Raw genomic sequence first — 23,001 nt, 5'->3', positions numbered from 1 at the left:
ATAGTGCATTGTTTGTGAAATAATGGAGTGTTAATACTTTAACCTAATTTATCCTTTGTAAGAACGCGCACTGCAAATTTTGCTTGTGATTGGTAAGATATCACGCGACACGTCGCGCTGGGGGGCCCGGCAGCAACATCTGCACCGGGGCCCGGCAGGGCTCTTGGAGGCCCTGTGTGTCGGTATGAACGTTGTAGATCACATCCTACGCAGAAGCACTCTTATCGTTATGCATTGAGCTAGGACTTTTTTAAACAAAAATATTCTGAAACTATTCGTTTCAAAGATTATTATTCTTGGTTTTATTTCGCCTTGATAAACAGCAATTATGTACTGATGGAATCTTTATCCTCGGACTGAGAAAGCTTCTTTGACAGCTCAACCCTGACAGTTTTGCATGTTTGTAGTGGAAGCTTTGAACCACTGACACAGGCCGGGTTACCGAGTTTGACAGAGTGACGTTTCCCATTGTTGATCGTTGAAGAGTTGTTGTGTTGTTGTCTATGAATTATTCCATCCAACAGACGCTGCTGAACAGTGATGGTGCGTTGTCCTTGAAATGCGTTGCTCAAAAGCACACACCGAGAGTCAAACCAGCTCAAGTTGATCCAGCAGTAACTTCGTTCGTGAAGCGAGCGCTTAACCAACTGAGCTCTTGGGGCGAAAGTTGTTGTGAAATAAAAAAGTAAGCGAAACTCAAATCTGAACTTTATCAAGTACTAGGGCTTACACAAAATATTTCGGTTTTTCTTTTGACCAAAATTATTTGTCACGGTTTTATTTTGTTTCAGATTTATTTTCTCTGTTAAGAATTTCGTTTTATTTAGTTCTGTAAAGGGGTATTAAAGGAAAAACCTGACTTGGCGATTTTCCACGTTCTTTGTGTTTAACATGCTACCATAAAACGATTTTCAATAAAATTTTGCCCCATTGCGGTCTGACCACCATTGTGCGCGTGCTTTTGTCAGAGCTTTCAAAACGAGATTGGCCTGAGCAACGAAGCGTGCGACTGTAAAGAACGTCATAAAGTCTACGTCATAAAGTCTAGCAATCAACCGATCACGCAATAATTGTTACTGCGGGCGATTTGACTGTAGGCTATGTATGTATTTACATCAAAACAGCACATTTTAACATCAAAACAGCAGACAGTTTGCTCAAAACATCAGATTGGTAACGTGGCTCTTGTTATTGCTGGACTTTATGACGTATTCTTGAGCTGTGTTTGCACGTTTTGGTCATTTTGAAAAAAATGAAAATAAATGAAACACTGGACTTTGGGCCTTGCCAGCGCCATTGAAAACAAATTTTTTTGGGTAATTGTTTTTGAAATGTATTCTTGAATGTTCAGTTTACTCATTTTAATGCTTAATTCCGGTTTGAAATTTTCCTTTAGTATGCCTTTAACACTGAAAACGTTTGTTTCCAACTGCTCTAGAAAGTAAGCGTCAACTCAGTCCTGTGTGCCATTTCTAAAGGAATTTTGCATATAAAATTTAAAGTATTTCTTGAAGGTTCCTAATTAATTATTAATCATCACATGCAATCACAAAGTGAAACATCAGATCACACGACCCTTAACTTCTATGTATTTTCCTGTTGAGTCGATTTCTCAGCTTTAGCGCATCCTTATCTATATTTAATCATGTTCAAACTGACAACTGCATGCAAAAAAATCTTGTCAAACAACAAGATAAGCAAGATCTTAAAAGCAAACCTTCTCTCTGAAAACGTAAAATTAATAACGGAAAATTTTTGTGTCATTTCTGCAACGTCAAGCTGAATATATATTTATTTTTTTTATGAAAAATAATCTCTTATTTTGTAAAATCGCGTATCGATCTGGTAGCTTTTCTTTGAGCAAAATAAAAGGTTTGATAAAAATCACATAACTTCACAACAACAAAAGAAATCGTTTTATTTGAGTGCATGTGAAGGAAAGAAATTTGCCCAACCCCAACTAGCCTACATTTAATCCAAGGGTCTCCAACTGAAATTGGCTCTATGAGGGCAAAATATTCATATCCCAAGGGCCGCAATACACAATACAAGAAGTCAATAAACAAAATAACGCAGCTAAAACGCAATAAAAAAGGTAGTAAGAACGCATCAAGAACGGTAGATCGCAAAAAAAAGTAGTAGAAACAAAGCGATGCAAAACGCTGTACGTGCACAAAAATCGCAAACGAAAAAGAAAAAAAAACGCCAAAGAAACGATAGACCTGGAGAGTAAAAACCTTACAATCAAATTTCAGAAAGCGTGGGAAAAACTGAACCCTTGAAGAGCTGATTAGCAATACCAAGGTTACTGTTGCAAAACGACACAATAAGTAAATAGGAAATGTGATTGTGATGTAACAATACAAGTTTCTCGCGCGCAATAAAAGGCGCCACAATAATGCTAAAAATCGTCTGAAATTTGATGGACATTTTCATATTGTTTGAGCAATTTTAGAGTGAATTTTACTTTTCTAAATCTATAGAAAAAGTAAGTACTGCAATTTTTAATCATTTTAAAGTTTGAAAATGCATCGCGGGCAGCACCAAAAGTCCTCGCGGGCCGCGTGTTTGAGACCCTTGATCTAATCAGATATGTAAACAGCTTCTTAATTCAAATCAATTCTTCATATTTGTTTTAATAGCCTGAAATCATTTATCAAAAGCCCATTTCTGCAATACCATTCAAGTTAATGTATAATGTATTCACATACCACTGAAGATAGTGTTAATGCATTCACATATTTTTTATTTGTTCTACTAACGACAAGTCATTACAACATTAGGATGGAGAATGAATACAATGGCATATTTAGATTTTTCATTAAACTTGAATGAGTCATTAAAGTGGGCCACAAGTTGGGGGAAAGAGTTTTTGTCTATTTTGCTTCGCTTACAGTAGTTTAATAAACCAGTTAAGAAGTTCGATGCTGCAAAAAAAGAAATTTGCTCCTTAAAAATGCCAACCCACTCAGCAAATCAGTCGTTATTCACATTGATTCAAAGTTTGCAGACGTTGAATCAATGTAAAAAAAGACTGAGTTACTGTCTGGGAAGGATTTTTTTTTCAATGCATATTTGCATAACCAACGATGTTTTATTCGGTTAGTTCACGATATATTTCTTATAAACTGATGCGCGTAATTGGCTACATTGACGTTTTCCAGTTCAACATCAGCAGTAGCCTACAGCAGGGTTTCCTAAACTGTGTGCCGCAGGAGAGTCGCAAGTGTGCTGAAATAGTCTCGTGATTTTAATGTTGCAACTATAGTGCAAAGCTAAGATATGTCAAATTAATATTTTCTAACATCGTGCTTTCGAATTATAGCAGATCGAAATTAACAGCATCAATCGCTTGATCATCAGACTATTCCCACCTGATGTCAAGTCCTTATCAAGGCGACTTTTCAGTTTTTCTACAGCATAAGGTTTGCTAGCTAACATTAAACTAATTGGATCAATCAAACAATTAGAGATACCTCCTTGCTGCAGTGCAATAAAAGGATAGATGTGACGAAAAAGCATAACTTTAATAATTTTTGGAAAGGAAGTGTGGCAAATTGTTTCCGTAGTTGCCTTTCAGCATTGATACTACTTTTATTAGGAAATAGTTCACCTGCTTTTTTACACAGTTATGTGGATTAGGGTATTTCAGGTTTGATCAAAATTTGTTAGAAAAAAAGTAAACAGCCGATTTGCTTCTACACGACAAAATATCATCGGAGTATGGCGAAGGTGAGATGTTATCATTTCGTGATTTTGTGCGTTAAGCTACAAATACTCTCCATGTAATTCCTGAGTAAATGTGATGCAAGAAAAGAGTTTTTAAATCTCAAACAAAGTTAAAATAAGCAACTCCCCAAAAAATAATGTTTTTTTAACAAGACTGTTTTCATTATTTATTCTAAAGTAGGCCTATATACCAAGTGCAGCCCATAACTTTAATAATGGCTAGGCCTATCACTTTGTGTCAAAACTGAAATCGAAATGCTGCGTAAAAAATACAAACTTGTCAAACACTTGACTGTTTCCAAATTGATTAGTTTCTAGAAGCATAACCGAATTGCTTTGACTTATAACTCATTATTTATTAATAAAGCTAAGACACAAGTAAACACAAAGACAAAATAAGTTTGACACAATGTGCAGCTATTTTAAATAAAATGCACTTTTTGTACTAAGCGTTTGACAGTTTTCAATTTGTGTTTTTTCTTGGAAAATTCTCTACAAAATTTTACTAGAGATCTATTACAACTCTATGCTGGTGGTGTCGTTGGTTTGAAATAGCCAAACCAAATGATGACCGACAATACAAAACTCTAGTCTATGATGCAATGTTAACTTACCAATACTGATCTTTGTAGCAGTGCAGTATAGCCTACTTTTCATTTTGTTAATGTTTCAAATAACTAACAATCGCTAAACAGACTAAAAATAGGTGGGCTGGGCTCCTAGACCGCAGTGAGTCCCACAGGGGTCGTGAAAGGCGGTTGACGCAGCCCTGTGTGATATAAGTTATTGAATAGCAAGCTTTTGTAACAGTAGGCTGCATGATTTCATCTTTCTGCTTTTTCAAAAAACATTGGTCTGACCGGAAATGGGTGGACTCCTAGACGGCGGTGCTTCCCCTGGCCGAGAAGTACATGAATCGGACAGGCATATTACACTCCATTCCTTTATAAAAAAACATTATTCTGAAAGAATGTTACCTTCGAAGCTTAACTTTAATGTCCTTCCATTGGCTACTTATAGGGAGACACTTTCACAAGTCCGATAACGAAAGTTTCTAGTATGACGAACCCACCGATAAAGTGTATACTGTATAAGGCTTTGAATGGAATATTTTGGGTTCCGCTAAGCAGAGACCTATTAATTATATTGTGTGTCCGTTCAACTGCAAAAAGGAGATTAACTACATCAAAACTTGTACTGAAAATGGGTCAACATGTTCTCTTCGTGTGGAGGCTTGCGAGCACCAAAGAATCTATCAGGCAAGCAAGGTCATGAAACTCCCATACTTGATTTGACTACAGATGAGCTGCAAAATCAAGATTGACCCAACACCGACAGCGATACAAATCTATTACTACCCTACTGTACTTATTTTGTTTGCGATCCCAGAACAAATTCAATTTTTCAATTTTTGCTGACCGAATAATGCTAAACAAGGCAATTTGTCCAAATTGCACCTTTTATGAGGTTCATGTTGTCTCGGAGAAGGAAAGACTCTGTCATTCCAGGTGAATCTTTGAGTATTGGAGAACGTGGTGTTGAACTGCACTCCACTATGTTTCATCGAACTCCAACAGCCGTGCTTCCAATCTAAACTGCCATGCTGCATTTTAGATTATTTTGTTCGAGGACGAAAATTTTGGAGGACGAACATTGGAATTGACTTCCGAAGCAGGAAAGCTTTCAGCTCACATGTTCAACGACATCACTTCGTCTATCAAAGTAGAAAGCGGAATGTAAGTAGCTTACAGAGTAAAAGTAGATGCGGAATTAGACCCGGAGCAGATCCAACAAATAGTCTTAGGGAGGGTGGTTTCAACAAAACAGAGTGATGTTAGAACCACAAAAAACATTGGTTTATTTTAATCCGACTTTGTTAATACACCGAAAATAAAGTCATTTATCTGCGTTTTAAGGGAGCGATACTCTCAGTTGCCTCTCCATGGATCGGCAACTGAATTGGACACAAATAGTGCTTAAAACACCTGGAATTTGACATTATCGAGTTAGAAATGAGGTTTTTCTTACTGTGGTGTTCTTAATTTCTAGCTTTGTGCAATTTTATTCTAAAAGTAATTAAAAAAGTTGGAGTTAGGCTACACTAATACAGCATTATGCTGTACTACTGCAATTAAAAATTATATTAAAACTGATCCTACGATGATTAGGATTATCGCTTCCCTTTTGCAGTATACATTTTTTGATAATCTGTTTTACATTGTTTTGTAATTATGTTTCAGCTGGACAGTTTATGATGACGAAGAGTTTTCAGGTCCTGAATACAGATTAGCTCCAGGAGAATACCCAAACCCATCCGCATGGGGAGGAAAAGACGACGAATTGTCGTCAGTGAAGCCGCAATAATAGACAAGAAAAACTTTATTTGTGTTAAACCAGAAGAAGATCTCCTTAAAAAAGGATAACAATTCGGCTACCTACCTTTATGAACTTTTTTACAGCTGCATTTTAACATTAAAGTGAAATTGACAGACTACAATTTTTGCAGCATCATTGTACCGATGACTTTAGTCTCTGCGTTTCAGATTTTGTTGTAAATATTAAATAATTTCAACTACCGGTAACCGTTTGAGCCATTTTGGAACTTTGACAATTTCATGAAAAAATGACTGACGTGATATAATTAGCTTAGGCTACAGGAAATGTACGGTAAAGTAGCCTACTGATAACGATTTTTTTTTTGTCCCAGAGAGCCACTTTGTCTGGTCCAGAGATTGACCAGGTCGGGTACGAATCTGACCAGATCTTTACCACACCTGGACCAGATAAAGTGGCTTTCTGGGCTTGTAGTTTGTTAAACGAGATTGTAACTTATTGTAATATTACTTAAATATAATTAACAAATGAACCATCCCAGACAAGATAAAAAATGTTACTAAAATATTATATGAACATACAGGTAATTATTTTTGCAAAGTATACCGTAAGAAATCCATAACGCAGCAAATAATATTGGCATAGTCACTAGTCACTTATCTTTTCCCACAAGCTGCCAGGGTTAAAACAAAAAACACTTAGCAAGCATTTTTAAAAGTATTTCAGTAGAGCTATTTTTCCATTTGAGATTTTCTCAGTTTTATGAACGATCCAGAAATCATATTTCACACAAGGTCACTTGTCTCTTTGTAGACTAAGTTACAGTTTTTTGTTTCTTCTTTCATTGTAACTGTAAACATATATATTCTGATTTTTACGAAAGCCTGATCAAATCAAAACACTGCACCAAACATTTCCATTGCCCAGCAATCGGAAATAGATTTATATATCACATTGAAACACTGCGTAAAAAGAGTTATCAAAAAAGCATATTATCGATACCATTTTAACAATCTTTGGTAGGCTATAAACCGACTGTGGAATCAAAATAAGAATTGTCAGATTTCTACACAACTGGTCCACAGTGCAAAAAGGTTGTCAACTACTGGCCTCTATCCTACACGAAGTCTAGGTGTATAACAATATCACTAATCAACTTATGCGTCTAATTATACATCATTGCTCTGACCAAAAAATAATAACAATAGCCCACCATGATGATCAAAGTCAACACTTCGTCGTATAAATGCTTATTTTCACATGCGTATTCAAAGAGGCGACGTTTGATGTTACTATCTAACTAACTATTCCTCGCATAATAGACAGAGTTGTTGTAAGGTTGAGCGTATTAAAAAAAAATATATATATTAAAGTAGCCTAACTGTAAAATTTGTTGGTGTTGTTTGGTAGTATCCCGCAAATAAACAATATTTTTTATTACCGATCCAAGACATCGTCAAATCAGACATATAAGCACCCAGCATTTATTTTTGTAACAAAATTAAGACTATTTTGCTTAACCATTTTCTGATGTCCCGATAGAATGTTTTCCGTGGACTATTGTCCTCTCCTACATGTGTGGCGCTAAAGAGCAGATTGCAAATTGTAAAAGGCATGATTTCATTCCAGCCAACGACATTCTATCGCAGGAAGAATGGGAGTAGGCTACACCAAATCGATACGTTATGGAAGAGCTGTGTTGACAAGTGATATAACCTTACATTATAGGTTACTATCAGACACCTTCACTTAATGTAGTCTTTTATTAACTTAAAATGGAGTTATCTTGCCAATTGAAAACAAAACGCTAAAAAAGTTAACAGAAATTATTGAATAGCAAAACCAAACAAAACTCTGAAAAAACTGCTGATCGCACCACAGCACTGTCAGCTAAACAACGAACAATAATAAAGTTATAGTTTATTTATTGTCGATCTACCAAAGCTAAGGTTTTTCAGCGACAGGGCTCATTGTTACTTTTGTTTCATAATAATGTTGATCAGTAGCGCACACAAAAAAAAAAAATTAGGAGTGGGGGCTAATTATGAAATGTCGCCCGAGTGATTTGCGACAATAGCTCAGTCACTGTCACTATTGATTGATCAGCTCAGTTGGTTAGTGCGTGACTTCTGGAACGAAGAAACTTCAAGATCAAGCTGCGGCAGTTCGACTCTCGGGGTGTGCGCTTGAGCAACGCACGTTAAGGATTGCTCTCCATTCAGCGGCATTTAATGGATGGAATATTTCCCCGGCAACAACACTTCAATAATAATCGGAAACTTCACTTTGTCAATCTCGGTGACCGGGCCTGCGTCAGTCATTCAAAGCCTCTACAAGTATGCGAAACTGCCATGATTAAGCTCTGCAAGAAGCTTTCCCAGTCCGAGGATAAAGATTCAATCAATCAATAGTGACAGTGACAATAGGCCAATGGCCAGCCCTTTGATTATTACTTAAAGGCACTCACGGCCCACAACCCACCAGTAGCCGATACATCAGGATTCGTTCTCTCAATCAGATTAGAAGTTAGCCTCATTTGAAGTAAACCCCATGCTACTAGCACCATCAGCATCCTCATCCCCACGTCCACTCTCACAATCTTCTACAGATCTCGACTTTTTTCTCAAGTATGAAAAAATAGAATCGGCTTTCCGTTTGCCAACACAAATAAGTGCGAAAACAACAACTAGCACAAAAATAGTTTGAAACGCAACACTAATTTTGTAAACAGTAAATTTGATGTAGACGTTTTTCCTATTTACAAAACATTCAAAGTAGTTCGTAATTTCAATTAAAGTCCCAGACGCCTTTGTCTCTCAAATGTCGCAGGCCTATATAGTTTTACATGTCGCGTGATTCGGCATTGACGTACGGTACATCAGTATTTCCACCAGCCATTTGACCACGAGAGTACGGGACCATCTGAACTTTAGGGAGTTGAAGAAAAGTGCCATCAAAGACCATATCATGGAGTGTTCTTTTTGCACAGATCGAAAATTCTCTGCTGACTCATTTAAAATGTTACGCAAAGGCAAATGCCAGTGTGACACCAAAATTCAGGAAGCACTGTTAATCAAACGCTACTAATCCTGTGGTGCAAATTTTTATGTAGCTATTTATGTAGGCTAGTTGCCCTTTCCTAATGTAATTTTACCTTCAAGAAGAAATTTTTTGCATTTTTGTAAATATTTTTGGATTCCTGATGAGGGCTTAAGTTAAGTCGAAAACGTTCGACTGTTAAGACTATTTGTAAATATGTAAAATATATTGTTATAATGCTCAGCCCTGTTGTATTGTAGTGTCTTATTTATATCTAACCTGTAAGCAAAAGGTATAAATTAACGAATGAACCAACACATAAAAACAAACGCAATTTAAAAAGACACAATCGGTGAATCTCACACTGTGTTGTCGACAAGAAAGACGGGGGTTGCCGACGATCAAGCGCCACCTTACTATGCCAATTCCAACTTTTCTAATTTAATAGTCTTGAGCGTCACTATGTTTCAGTAATTTCTAGTTGCTTTATTTGTGATGTGTTGGCAGTTTTTGTACATTTGTTTTACTTTAAATTGTGCATGGCATGCCTAGCATTTCATTAAATAATGAGGTTGATAAATAGAAAAATGCGCAAACTATTGCTTGAATCTAAATACAGTACATGGGTTTCCATAATATTATTATAACTTATGTTATACACTGCCAGCTGTATAATGCCAGCAATATGCATTTTCAGGCAGCAGTGACCGAGTGGTTAGCGTGTTGGGCTTGCAGTCGAGAGCCTGCATGTTCGACTCCAGCCACCCGCACTTGCTGTTGTTTCTCTGGGCAAGAAACTTTACGATAATTGTCTCTACCCAGTAATCGATTTCGAGAAATGGGTAGTACCAAATTTAAGTCATAAGTAGAGTAGACAACCGGATACAGACATTGCCGTCGGCTGCAGCGTGGGTCAGGTGTACGTCGGAAGGCGTACACCGATGCATAGCGCTCAAGACCGCTTTCCCGCAATGCAGGATAAAACAATGAAAAACAAACAAAACAAACAAACTTCATGCATTATGCGACACAGTGCCAGTTCACCAAGGATATAAAACTAGTCGTAAACAATTGCCGTAAACTGATCCGCAGATCTTTTAAGTTAATCATTTTACAATGTGCCAGTCGACACTCGTTACCTGATGGTGATTGCGCAACGAGAAAGTAAATAAATACAGTAGGCTACCTCAATGGAGGAATCCGACTCTGTAAACGAAGAAAAGGCGAAACTAAACCAGCATCGTTCAACTCCAGACGTGCGCAGTTGATGACAAAATGCATCTTTACATCTGAGCACCTCTACGGTTTCAATGCCTATTCTCTGTAAAAGTTTTACTTTGTCAAAAATTTAGTGCTCCGGTTTGTTTTCTAGCTCTGCTGCTGTTTCAAGAACATATAGGCCTACTAGTATCTTTTTTTTTCACCTCAAGGTTATTTACCGGATCGCAAAGTTTTTCTGTCACGTAAAATTAAATTACAGTAAACATTTACTTTTGGTTGGAACTCCTCTCCTTATAATTATCCTGATCTAACAACAAACTTTTGGACTACAAATGAGGAATTCTGGTCACGGAATGAGAACATTCAGATTGAATTTTATCTAACCTCAAGGGTTTCGTTTATTTAGTAGGCTAATGGATCCAGGGGGCTTAATAACGAGCACTCACTCAGCAAAGTTGAACTACGTGTTCAAACAAAAAAGGTGCACTAAAATTATCAAAATTATGCAGGCCACACTCCACATTAAACCTTACTTTTTAGGAAGCGTTTTTCTGCTGTTATTCTTTCTTACAATGCTTTGCACCTTTCTACTCCAAAAAAAAACGAGTTTTTTTGCTTGTTTTTACACCACAATAGTTATGTAATAACATCAATAAGAAATAACGCATAACTTAAGTGATAAAGTTGTAAACTTGGTAACAGCATGTTCACCAGTTGGTTCAGTTGTCAATTCGAAAATTACATAATTTTTTATTACTAGTCTTATGTTGTAAAGTTACATAAACAAAATGGTTTACATGCTTTCGATTGGAACGCGTGATTTGAAAGCTATGTTGTCTCGTTGGTTTATTAGATTAAAAGTTAATAGCTAATCTTTGAAAAATAAAATTTTACAAAGTATATTTACTGCAATAAAACTGTGTTTGCAAGCTTACATTAAATTGTTATCGGTTTATGCCATTAGTGTGTCATCAATGCATGTCACCAAATGTGGTTTTACCGGGAGAAAAAAGAAGAGAAATTCTAGAACTGTGGCTAAAATGTACATTTTCGGGAACATCACTGCGTTTTTAAATTCAAAGCATGAACTCAAGACCTGTACTTCCAGAAAAGTAGGTTATTTAACAGATGAAGACTATGCAAGTTAGTAAATTATGTGTCTTTGACTTTCTGCTGAGTGGTGATTATTATTGATTCCAGTTTACTTCGAGTTCATGAATCAGAATCAGCTAGGAAAAGATGTAACAGGTGCTCTTGCCAAAAAGTTTTCTGATTCATTTTTTACAAAGCACAGTCAAGAAGTTTCCTAAAAAAGCAATCTTGGAGTCTTTCAAGGTCATTAATAATATTAGAAAAAATAATTATCGAAGATGCAAACTAAACTTCGTCCTTAAAATCTTCTGCTTTGTGTATTGTTTTGCAGCTATCGTAGGCACTGTCAACTGGACAGGTTTCCAAATGAAAATCGCCCTTATTTATATAATATTGGTAAAGAGGTGATTTTCTTTAACCATAGACAAATAAAACCTAACCACCACACGGCATTTAACATCATACAATAACAGAAAAATAATTATAAATGACGAATGTTTTCGGCCATAGCCTACCCATGCTAGTTTTATTTTCATTTGCAATTTATGTATAGCATCAGACATTTTGTTACTTGAAAAGGGCTAACGTGAGTATGACCGAGAACGTTCGTAATTTAAGTTATAGTTATTTTCCTGTTATTGTATTATGTTAAATACTGTGTGTTTGCTAGGTTGTATTTGTCTATGACCCTTATTCATGTCATTTACTCAGCCTCCTGATTGTGAATTGTCTAGAACAGTGGTTCCCAACCGGGGTGCCACTGCACCCTGGGGTGCCGCAAACTGTTTCTCCTATTCATCTTTTGTCTGTGTTCAACTTTTCCAAAAATAACAGCAAAGAAACCATTCCATTGATCACCCAAAATTTTAAATGTTTATTGAAAATTATTTTCCAACTTTGTGAAATAAAAATTATAGCTTACATGGCTAAGGGATTCATTTTCATCACCGGACTCTCATGTTATTTTGCACCTCAAAAAAAAAAAGAAAAACTACCAGACATGCGTAGACCAGACAAACGACAGAAATACCAGACAAACGACAGAAATATAAAGCTGTTGCACTGAAAGGTGCAGCTCCGTTGAGTTCTGGATAAAAATTCGAAATAAATATCCTTGCACTGGAGAAAGGGCAATTAGTGATTTTACTACAGTTTTTCAAATCATACTGAATGCGAGATTAACAAACATTAAAACAAACAAATAGAAAGGATACTTATATAGTCGAGGAAGAAATGGAGGTACCTTTATCGAATGTGCACTCAGATATAGCCTAAAGGGGATTGGCAAAAAAAAAAAAAAAACAAACTTTACACTGACTTTGAAATACTTAAACTGTAGCCTACCCTACTTTACTTTCATTTCAAAATGCCATTTCTCAGTGGCATTTAATCTCCAAGTAAAACTGCTATGTTATAATGTTTTTATGATGTTGATTTCTGAAGATGTTATTATTAATTGGACTTTCTAAAAAGCAGAACAAGCCAACGTGCTAACTTTCCCCCACACTGCACCGGAGCTGAACGTCAAGCAGAGAAAGTATGAATACCGTTTTTATAGTTTTTAATATAAAACGGGTTTGTTCCATTTCCAATAAACTGCTGTATTCGGAGTGAAAGATCTCTGGTCTGCCACGGAGTACCACAAAACATTTTTCTTTTCTGTAGAGTGCCGTAAGCCCAAAGAGGTTGGGAACCACTGGCTCTAGAAATATGCTATTGTGAAATTCGCCAGCTGAAATGCGTGTGTCAAACGCTTTCCGCCCGTAAAACAACTACTTCGTGCTTTTTTTCTAGTAAGCCTACATATTTTTCGAAGTGGTATTTACTTTATAGCCTATTCATATGTTTAATTTCGCTAAAAAAATGAACTTCAACCAAAATAGTCACCGCCACGAAGTGTTGCTTTATAAAATTGGTTCAAAAATTGTTAAATTGAGTTTTCGAAGCAAACGTTGAACTCTTTTTTTACAAGATCGTTATATCTACTGTAGCCTACAAGAAGTACCTTCAGGGGCGCCAGAACGACTTTTGACTGGAGGGGGGGGGGGGCAGGATTATGAAAAAAGGCACTTTTGTTGCTGAAAGGCCATTTTTTTAAGTTTTAAGATATAGCAATAATCCTCATCTATCAGCTCATTATCGAGTAATGATATAATAAGTGTCCGGTATACAAAGAACAATGGCACGAAAGAGCATCATGCTGTGTTATAATGATGTAACCTACTGTGATACAGACTTTTGTGTGATGAATATTATTTTGAGGCAATAATGAAAGATTACAATTGGCTAAAAGCGAATAGCTGAAATTGTTATATTGCAAAATGTGCGGTAGCTTACATGACCTTAAAAGGGCACCATTGCTCCCTCTGCCCCCCCCCCATCCACAGAAATATTGAGTACCCTCTTGACTCTCTTGAGTACTTATTGAATCCGCCCCTCCCTTCCCCCCCGCTTTCGGCACCCCTGAGTACTTTACCGCATCTGACCGCATCAATTATACGCATTAATATTGATAAAACTGTAGGGACCCGAATGAATTTCCATTGTTTTTAGCTCTCTACAAAATCAGCCAAAGTCACGTTAGTTCAAGAAATTAACTTTGACAAGCGCACATTGCTAAATAAAGTTGCTAAAAGCATTTATATTTGTTCCATTGAATGTTGGAATGGTTCTTCGCTATTGTGTAATTGTTTTGCATTGTTACTTATTTGTGTGTTATTCTGAAAGTGATCGTCAAATTGCAAACTGATAGTAAGTTAAATCAAACTGAACAAAAGGGTAGGGTAGCCTAAATGTAGCGTGGAATATTTGATTGACTGCCTGTTAAGTTAAGAAAACAATCAAACTTTATTTCACATAAAAAGTAATAATATGCCGGTAGGCAACTGAAACAAGTAACCTACAAAAGAAAGCGATATAACATCAAATAAAACATCAAGTTTTCTTGAGGCTATATAAAATGCTCGTTTGAAAACGCAGTAACCTAAACTAGTTTATGAAGCAGATAGGTTGTATCTTATTATTAAACAAATGTGAAGTTTGGTTTTGTTTTGAATCTTTATCCTCGGACTGACAATGCCTTAGGTTTAGGTTATTCTTGATTGTTTCTCATACTTGTAGAGCAGGGGTTCTTAAACTTTTTAAGTTGCGCCCCTTTGGCTATAGCCTACTTGTAAAACTTTGTGCTCCTTCCTCCTTTTTTGTTTAAGTTATAAATCAAAGTCAAACTAAATAAATTTTACACATTTTGGCTTTTGAAAAACGCAAAGTTTATTTTCTATATAGCCTACAGTATAAATCAAAAGATCAAGCGGATCGCAATCTACTTTGCCTCTACTTTGCCCCGCTCATTAATGAGAAGGAGATGTAGGCTAGCTGCTTTTTCGAAGCCAGCAGTTTAATTAGTGGTTTAGTTGAAGACAACTCACATCATCGCATGCCAGACTAAATTCACAGTTTAGTTTGTTTCGAGCTTAGCCTATGGCTACGTTTACATGACGTTTCATTGCGCCCGAAATGAAAGATTTCCATTTCGGTTCGTTTGGTGGACGCGTAATCTGTTTACACGCGGCGACCGAAGTGAGATTCATGGCGGTCTGGATTTCACATCGGTAGTTTTGACAGAAATGAAACCGATATCAACTGGTTGCGGCTATGTAAACACGCCGCAATGAGATCCTAGCAATGAAATTAGCCCTAGTAGTTTGATTATAGTCAGTTAACTGGTAGTGTAGTAATTTGTAGTGTAACACGTAAAAAGAACTTGAATATAACATAAATAAAATAGTTTTGTTTTTGAAGTCATAATAATAAAACTTTTCCACTGGTTTAGAATGTCGGTTGCGCTTTAGAACCAGCCATCTGCATGATATAGCCTACATTTTCAACTGGGACTAGTCTAGAACGTTGGCTGTTTTTTAGACTGAGTACAAAGACTTATTGTCAATGTCATCTGTAATCATTTGAGACATGCATTGGACTGGTGCACTAGTAGTAGGCTAAATAGCAATATAGCCAATAAATTAAGCTAGTCCATTCTTGAAGAACACAAGTAAATTATTGGCTCTGAACTTGTGATGTCAGTCTATTGACCCAAAAGAATTTTGAAAATACTTGTGGTATTTCAGTAGTGGTTAATGTACCCTTTCCCTTTGGAATTGCATGTTTTATTGTACAATCTATGTTGTTCTTTTTTTGGTAGAAGAACCAGCTTTATTTTCAGCGTACTCAGTAGCCTAGTTACAGGCACGAAAATCACTCATGCGTAGAGGCTGTATTCCTTTCGCCGAAACCAAAAGCCGCCGCAATGAGATGGCATGTGAACAAAACCTTTTTCACGCCGCTTTGAGATTTCATTTCGGTCATTTTCATTTCGCCTATCATGTAAACGTAGCCTATGTCTTCACACAGACAAGTGCAGAAAAGCTACTTTCATACCAAAATGCTATAAACAACCATTGTTATCAAACAATGAACTAAAAAAATGCAAGAATAAGCGCCGGAAAGCAAAGTCAAAACTAAATCACAGTTCCAGTAAATAATCGTGACACGAGCAAAGGTGCGATACCAAAATTTCTGTTTACCACTTGTGCAATAGCCTACAGTAGCATACTAGTGCGTGCAACAACCCACCATCTTTGCTTCCCTTTTGGAAAAACTTCACGCCCCCCAAGAGGAGCGGGCCCCAGTTTAATAACCAATGTTGTAGAAGCTTTTGATGCATGGCCGGTTACCGAGATCGACAAAGTGAAGTTTTCTGATTGTTGAAATGTTTTTGCCGGGGAATTATTCCATCCATTAGGTGCAGCTGAAGTATGCTATTTCATGAATAGCCTAATTAGGCTACTAATTAGCCTATTAGTATAGGCCAATGTTTATTGTCATTCTAAGAAAAACTTCGACACTCGATGTCTGTAAAGACACTGAATTACGATTTACCGGTATGTTTTAAGCTTATTAGTGCGTTAGGCTGCATTTGATATGGAATAAATGGTATTGCAAAAAAAAACATCAAATCAAAATGCATTATTCAAATGGGATTTTGTTGATTGGTTTATTGTTGACAACACAGTGTTTTTGCAAGTCTGAAAAAATCAAATCAAATCAAGAGAGAAAAGAAGATGAGTCCATTGCTCTGCAAGGATATTCGGAGAAGGATCCGTTTTCAGCATCTTTATACACAATAGAAGCACAGTAAGTAGCCTAGGCTAGGCTTAAGTTTTTGCTATTAAAATGTTCAGTGTAGGCTATTAAACGAAAGCTGTCCAACGTAATGGTAAAGTAAGTTTTTATGAGCAATAGGCCTACTGATAGACGAAACAGGTTGTGATAGGCTAAAACCAATCGTAACATTGTAACCTACTATCCTGTTCTTTCGATTTAGGCCAAAGATGTACACAAATGGAGGTCATTTATTTTTCCAAACCGGAACAAGTTACAATATATCTTTCAAAACTGCTGGTTCTGGGAGAGTTAACTTAAACGACATGGATTTAACAAATATAGCTAATCAGGTATGAGAAAGTGGTACAACTTTGTGGTAGCTTACATATCGAGCAAGAATAGTTTTGATATTAGTTTTACTTATCTGCATTTGCTTATTTACGTAATTGTAGTCTAGGTTGACATTGGTAATATGTAGCCCATACCCAAGATCTACAAATGTTAAAGTTGTTCAGGTGTCGTTAAATTTATTAAAAAAATATATTGAATCATATCATCGATTAAGTTCACCAAAAGTCCTTAACAAAAAAAATCTTATTTCACAACTAAAAGATATTGCAAGTTAGGGTATCTCCCGTATGCAAAAGTATAATAACAACAATAATTTTGAATTTGCTGGCTGTTTGCTTTGGCTGTTTCCTGTTTTTGCTGGGTTGGATAAATTCACTCGTACAAGTTTTTTCAACTTTGTATTTTGTTTAAATCAACGTTTGGTTGTTTTGTATAAAGCTGCATACAATTTGTAGTTGTGACTCTTGTGCCAGGTACAAAAAAATCAAGATGACATTACTGATATTCAACAAACTGGCGGTGGCACTTTACCACCTGGACTGCAAGATCAAGTGGATCAAAACACTAATACAATTGGTCTTATTCAAGATCAAATCAATCAACATAATTCCAGACTAAAAAACCTTGAAGACGATGTAAGTTGATTTATCTGGAGTAGTCCATAAAGTTGTTTAAGAAATAGCCTAGTTTCGTCCTGTTTAACTCCTGCAAGTTTAACTTCTGCAAGCTATTATTAGTGTAACCACATCATATCATTTTATTTTTCATCATAAATGTATCTGGAACAAAAATTCTAGTACCAGCTACAACAATTGATATATCAGCATGTCAATGGATGGACTCAGTTGGTTAGCGCATGACTTCTGGAACGAAGAAGCTTCAAGGTCAAGCGGCGCTGGTTCGAATCTCGGGGTGGGCGCTTGAGCAACGCACGTTAAGGACTGCTCTCCATTCAGTGGCATCTAATGGATGGAATAGTTCCCCGGCAACAAGACTTCAACAATCAGAAACTTCATTCTGTCAATCTCGGTGACCGGGCCTGCGTCAGTGATTCAAAGCCTCTACAAGTATGCGAAACTGCCAGGATTAAGCTCTGCAAGAAGCTTTCCCAGTCCGAGGATAAAGATTCAATCAATCAATATCATTCTGGGACAAATTATTTTCTTTTAAACTATTTTGTAACATTTTTTTTTATTAGTTTTACGTTTTTATGCTTGTTACCACTTTGGCTTCAAAGTTTCTTGGCAAAAGTTAAAATAAAACTCAAGTTGATAGCAGGTGTTCACTGTTCATTGTTCACTTTTGTTACCTTTGCCATAAATGTTGTACGTTTTAACAACTATAGTGTTGTTTTCAGTGCTAGTGGTATACACAAGGTTAATGTTTTGGTGTGAACCACTTATGCAACTAACTGGACTAATTTTCATTGGTGGAAAATTTTCAGTAGGCTATAATGTTCTACCATTGTTTGCTTTAATCAGATCAACTTGACTTAGTTGTGCTAAGAAGGCATTTTTTTGGAAATGAATCAATTGTATCATGGCATGTCAAAAAGTTTTGAAACTTTTTGTTTCATTTTGACCCAACATATTTTTTTCTGCAGACAAAATTAAACATGTACGACAATCTCCACGTATCAAAAGCATCATTTAGTGCAAATTTATGACCTTGTATATAAAATCCTAGGCTAATGTAATGAATTGTTATCTCTGAGAGGTGTTTCACAAAAAGAAAAAAAAATTGACAAAATATTGCAAAATTGAAGATCAGGCAGTCCTACATAATTTTATTTCCGGTCGTTTAAAAGTGTGTTTGTGTGCCAATAATAATGTTGGCTTCAGTAAGAATTGCAAATGCTTGGTTATATTTGAAAACTTGGTTTTATAATGCTGGTGGGATAACAGGGATATACATGGTCATGACAACAACAAGGATGAAAGATATTTTCAGGTTTTGTGTACATGTGTTTATCATATTGAGTTCAAACTTACCTTTTCTGTCATAGAGTAAAAGTGAACTAGCCCACTAGTTTAGTAGGTAGGCCTACCATAGTTAAGATAGGCTACCATAATGACGAGATCTGAAAACCTAACCTCATGAAGCTGCTTTGCGTGCTGTATAGCTGTGCTACATATTTGCATTGTATTCATAACTACATTGGGATATGCACATTGCACAAAGCCAACAAAAGTCAAAATTTTTAATCAAAAACGTGATGCCGATTAGAACTATTTTGGGAGTTATCACAGACCTGTTTTTGTAATTAACTATAAGTATAAGAAATAATTAAGTAAAATAACTATAAGAAACTATATTTTTCCAACTAGGAAGTGAATCATATATATATTTGGTTATGAATCTGAATTGTTCCTGCATTGCTGGCTATGTGTCACTTTAATGATCTATTTGAATTATGATAACACTATTTTTAATAAATTTGTAAACATTTTTCCAGGTTGGCACACTGCAAACTGATGTTTCCGACATTCAAAGTGTAAGTAATATTTTTTTGTATGTCAATACATGTTTCTGTTATCAGATTTAACTTTAAAATATATTATATATGTTTTGTCAAAAGTGAAAAAAGCTAACTGGAAAAGATGATTTGGTACTAAAACACTTCCTCAAATGGGCAATCTATCTAAAACAGAAGCATCATCATCAGTCGTCATCTCCGCCTGCAGCAGATTGCGCATCAACATGGGTTATTTGCTTCCAGGAGTGGCGATTTTGAGCCAACTTGCCCAGTGTCGCCAAGTTGAGTCCGGTTCATGATTGGATGTTGTTTGCCACGTTTTTTTTTCCTTCTACTTTGCCTTTTGTGCAAACTTTGCTGATTCCGAATTGTGATCTTTTAGTGTGGCCGAACAGTTTTAAAACTTTTGATTTTATTATTGCTGCAATTGGTTGTAGTTTTGTCATAGTTAAAAGATCTTCTGTTTTCGTGTGGTCAAGTAGCCTTTTGTTGGTCATGCTTCTCATGATGTGATTTTGGAAGGTAGTGAGTTTTTTCATTGTTGATGATGTCCAAATTACGCATTCTAGACTGTACAGCACGACTGGTATCACGTAGGTGCTGAAGATTTTTGATTTCAGTTTTATTGGGAGTCTATTGAATGTTAAAATCTTTTTGTTCTTTTCAAATGCTGCCCAGCCTAAGCCAATTCGGTGTTGCATTGCAGTCTTTCCATCGTTGGTCGCGGATAGTCGGTGGCCAAGGTATATGAATTTTGGTACTTGTTCTATTTTTTTTTCGTAGAGAGTGAGATTGAGTGTGTTGTTAGTTTTGTTGGTTGTCATACATTTGGTTTTGGACACATTTATTTGGAGGCCAAATTTAGCAGCATTTTTTGACAGGCCATCTAGGTATTCCTGCATTTTCAGTTCAGAATTATTCAAAATGGCCATATCGTCTGCGTAGCTTAAGTTGGATATTACATGACCGCCGATGGTGAATCCAGTTGTACTCTCCTTTTCTGTTTCTGAGATTATTGCAGCAGCTACGATGCAAAACAGGATAGCAGACAAGACATCTCCTTGCTTAACAGCTTTTATAATATCGATTCGTCTGGTTGTTCGGATGTTTGTTTTGATTAGCGCTTTCGAGTCATCGTACGTTGCTTTCAAGAGGTTGTTTGTTCTTTCGAGTCGTTCGTACGTTGCTTTCAAGAAAACACTAAGAAAACAAATCAATTTTGTTTCTTCTTTAAGGCTAAACCTTAAAATCAGTTGGCCAGGCTATCACTCCACTCACAACATTCAGAACTTTATGATGATCCCAATAAGGGTGAAACAGCCTGTTGTGTTAGAAATGTGTGAAAGGTAACTGTATTTAATACAATTCACTCTGCTTGGCATTGAGAACTTTTTTGTAGTATTACTAGTATATAACATTTATATTTTGTATATGTTTAATATGTTGTAGGATCTGGCTATCAAACAATGTTCATCTAATCCTTGTGAGAATGGAGGGACTTGTGTTAATTTATATAAGTCATTTCTGTGCCAATGTGTAGAACAATGGCAGGTGAGAATATTTATTTTTTATTCGTCATCTAAACATATGCTTTTTAGTTGCTGCAAATGATATATATATGCCCAGTGAATAAAACATATGCCAGTGTTTTAAAACTGTATAATAAAAAAACACAGAAATTCTGACTGTATTGAATTTGTTTAAATGATATGAATAGAAGGAGCATTTGTATGTAATAAAATCTTTGTTAAGGCAATAAATGCAAAATTAGCGTATAGGCTACAAGAATGTGTATGCATATCCATTAAATGAGACTTCACATAAAGTATTTGTCAACATTCCGACACTGAGGAATTAGGTGGTAACAACATGCTATTCAATATTTAAAAATACACAGATAAATACCAAAGGACACTGCTAAAAAAGTTAAATCTAATAGTAAATATCATAGTCTAGCCAAAGACATTTCACTATAAAACAATTTCAGCAGCAGTAATACTAGATTTTCAAGCATAGTGCTATTTTCATAATTTAAATAAACACTAAAAGCTATTAGATTGGGTTTTGGATGATCGCATTGGATGCAGAAAAATAACCTGAAGAAAAGTTTAAACTTTACCGCAATTTGGAAAACTGCTATAAAATGACCTGATGATGTTATTTACATGTAGGTACAGTTATTTTTAAGTCCAAAAAAAGCAATTTTTACTGTGAAGTTTTATTATATAATTTATATTTAGGCTAAAAGATGGTTTTTATAGTTTTAACTTAATAAACTTGATGAAACTGTGAAATTAATACAGTAATTCATACAAGCGTCTTATTTAAGGGACCAACTTGCGGTGTAAATGTGAATGAATGCAGTAGATTTGCTAGTTCTGGTTGGGGTTGTCAAAACGGAGGAACATGTGTTGATTCGCCTGGAAGTTTCAGGTTAAAAATAAATCTAGTTGTGAAAGAAATGTTTTATATATGTGTTATAGTTACATTCAAAGGTTAAATAAAACTATTGATTTAGCATAAACGTTAGAAAAGTAGTTTACAAAATATTGTTCATCCTTTCTGGTCCTAATCTTCTAGTAGATCAAGACATTAGAAATTTTGGCCTTTTGACAGTGGAAATCTGTTGAATTATCGTACTTGCATGAACCTTATTTGTTTTTTTTTATTGTCATGGTTTTAGTCGCATTCAACTTCTCAAGTATTAATGTAATACTCGTGTATGATACCAGTTATGCTAATGTGTTGTATTCACCGAAATAAGAACACAGTAATTGCAAAGCTCTCACCATTTTATTTTAGCTTCATTTTTCCATCATAAATGTTTTTCACATATGGTACTCTTGTTTTTCGTGGATAATGTTTTCGAGCGACATTAACTTGATTTGTGTTATAAAACTAGTAGCCTATAGTCTCAAAAAAGTCCAGCAATTCAATTTTGACATTTATGGATGTATGTAACGGTAAAGCTCTATCTTTTTTGAAGTTGACAACATCTTTTGTTGACACAGCTGTACCTGCCCGCCCGAATTTTATGGAAGTTTTTGCACTTCCAAATACGATGATTGCACTGATGGCAGCAGCAAGTGTCAGCATGGCATATGCATCGACTCTCCAAGAGAGCAGAACAATGTTCCAAAGTACACATGCGTTTGTGAGGTACAAGTTTGGTTGAAAAACTGTCTGTTGTAAACTCTTAGGAAGACACTCTTACATAAAAAAAGGATTAATAACTGAGACTGTCAGTTACTAATTAACTAATACTATTATACTTAGACGAAACTGATTTTCGTAAATCTTTCTAAATCATTTCACTCTTGTCTTGAAAAAGTAGCATTGGTTTTGCACTTGCCAGCGAGGTTAGGAAACTTATCACAGTATTCACGATTCGAATGCCGTTTTTTTCATAGGATGGCTGGCAAACAGTGCAAGGCAGCAGTGACCCCGCGTGTAGCCAAGACGTCAATGAATGTGATGAGAAACCTTGCTCGAAAAACCCGGAAGTCACTTGCTACAACAATCCGGGGTCATACACCTGTGGCCCTTGTCCAAGTGGTGAGGTTGAAATTCACTGTTTTTTGCTAAAATGTAGTAAA

At 36.0% G+C, this 23,001-nt stretch overlaps 2 protein-coding genes across 2 annotated transcripts in view; both read left to right on the top strand.

Moving 5' to 3' along the window:
* The first annotated feature begins 3,632 nt into the window (after positions 1-3,632).
* Positions 3,633-6,477, top strand: LOC145769672 (beta/gamma-crystallin-like). Its single transcript, XM_082581347.1, has 3 exons — positions 3,633-3,732; positions 5,344-5,465; positions 5,970-6,477. Exons 1-3 carry the CDS (start codon positions 3,724-3,726, stop codon positions 6,091-6,093), a joined length of 255 nt encoding a protein of 84 aa, XP_082437473.1. The 5' UTR covers positions 3,633-3,723; the 3' UTR covers positions 6,094-6,477.
* Positions 6,478-16,435: 9,958 nt separating this feature from the next.
* LOC145769090 (cubilin-like) overlaps positions 16,436-23,001 on the top strand; it is a 51,271-nt gene continuing 44,705 nt past the window's right edge. The window contains exons 1-8 of the mRNA XM_082580685.1: positions 16,436-16,608; positions 16,799-16,928; positions 17,403-17,564; positions 19,385-19,423; positions 20,855-20,956; positions 21,735-21,838; positions 22,417-22,564; positions 22,816-22,960. Of these exons, the coding sequence (XP_082436811.1) occupies positions 16,436-16,608; positions 16,799-16,928; positions 17,403-17,564; positions 19,385-19,423; positions 20,855-20,956; positions 21,735-21,838; positions 22,417-22,564; positions 22,816-22,960 (1,003 nt within the window). The remainder of the gene's footprint in view (positions 16,609-16,798; positions 16,929-17,402; positions 17,565-19,384; positions 19,424-20,854; positions 20,957-21,734; positions 21,839-22,416; positions 22,565-22,815; positions 22,961-23,001) is intronic.

Source organism: Aplidium turbinatum, chromosome 4, assembly GCF_918807975.1.
Source record: "Aplidium turbinatum chromosome 4, kaAplTurb1.1, whole genome shotgun sequence".
Lineage (NCBI taxonomy): Eukaryota > Metazoa > Chordata > Ascidiacea > Aplousobranchia > Polyclinidae > Aplidium > Aplidium turbinatum.
This window is presented reverse-complemented; position numbering and strand designations above follow the sequence as displayed.

Coding starts and splice junctions, on each gene's coding strand:
- LOC145769672 (XM_082581347.1), top strand. Junction 5,466..5,969: donor ATCAAAGTAGAAAGCGGAAT/GTAAGTAGCTTA, acceptor ATTATGTTTCAG/CTGGACAGTTTATGATGACG.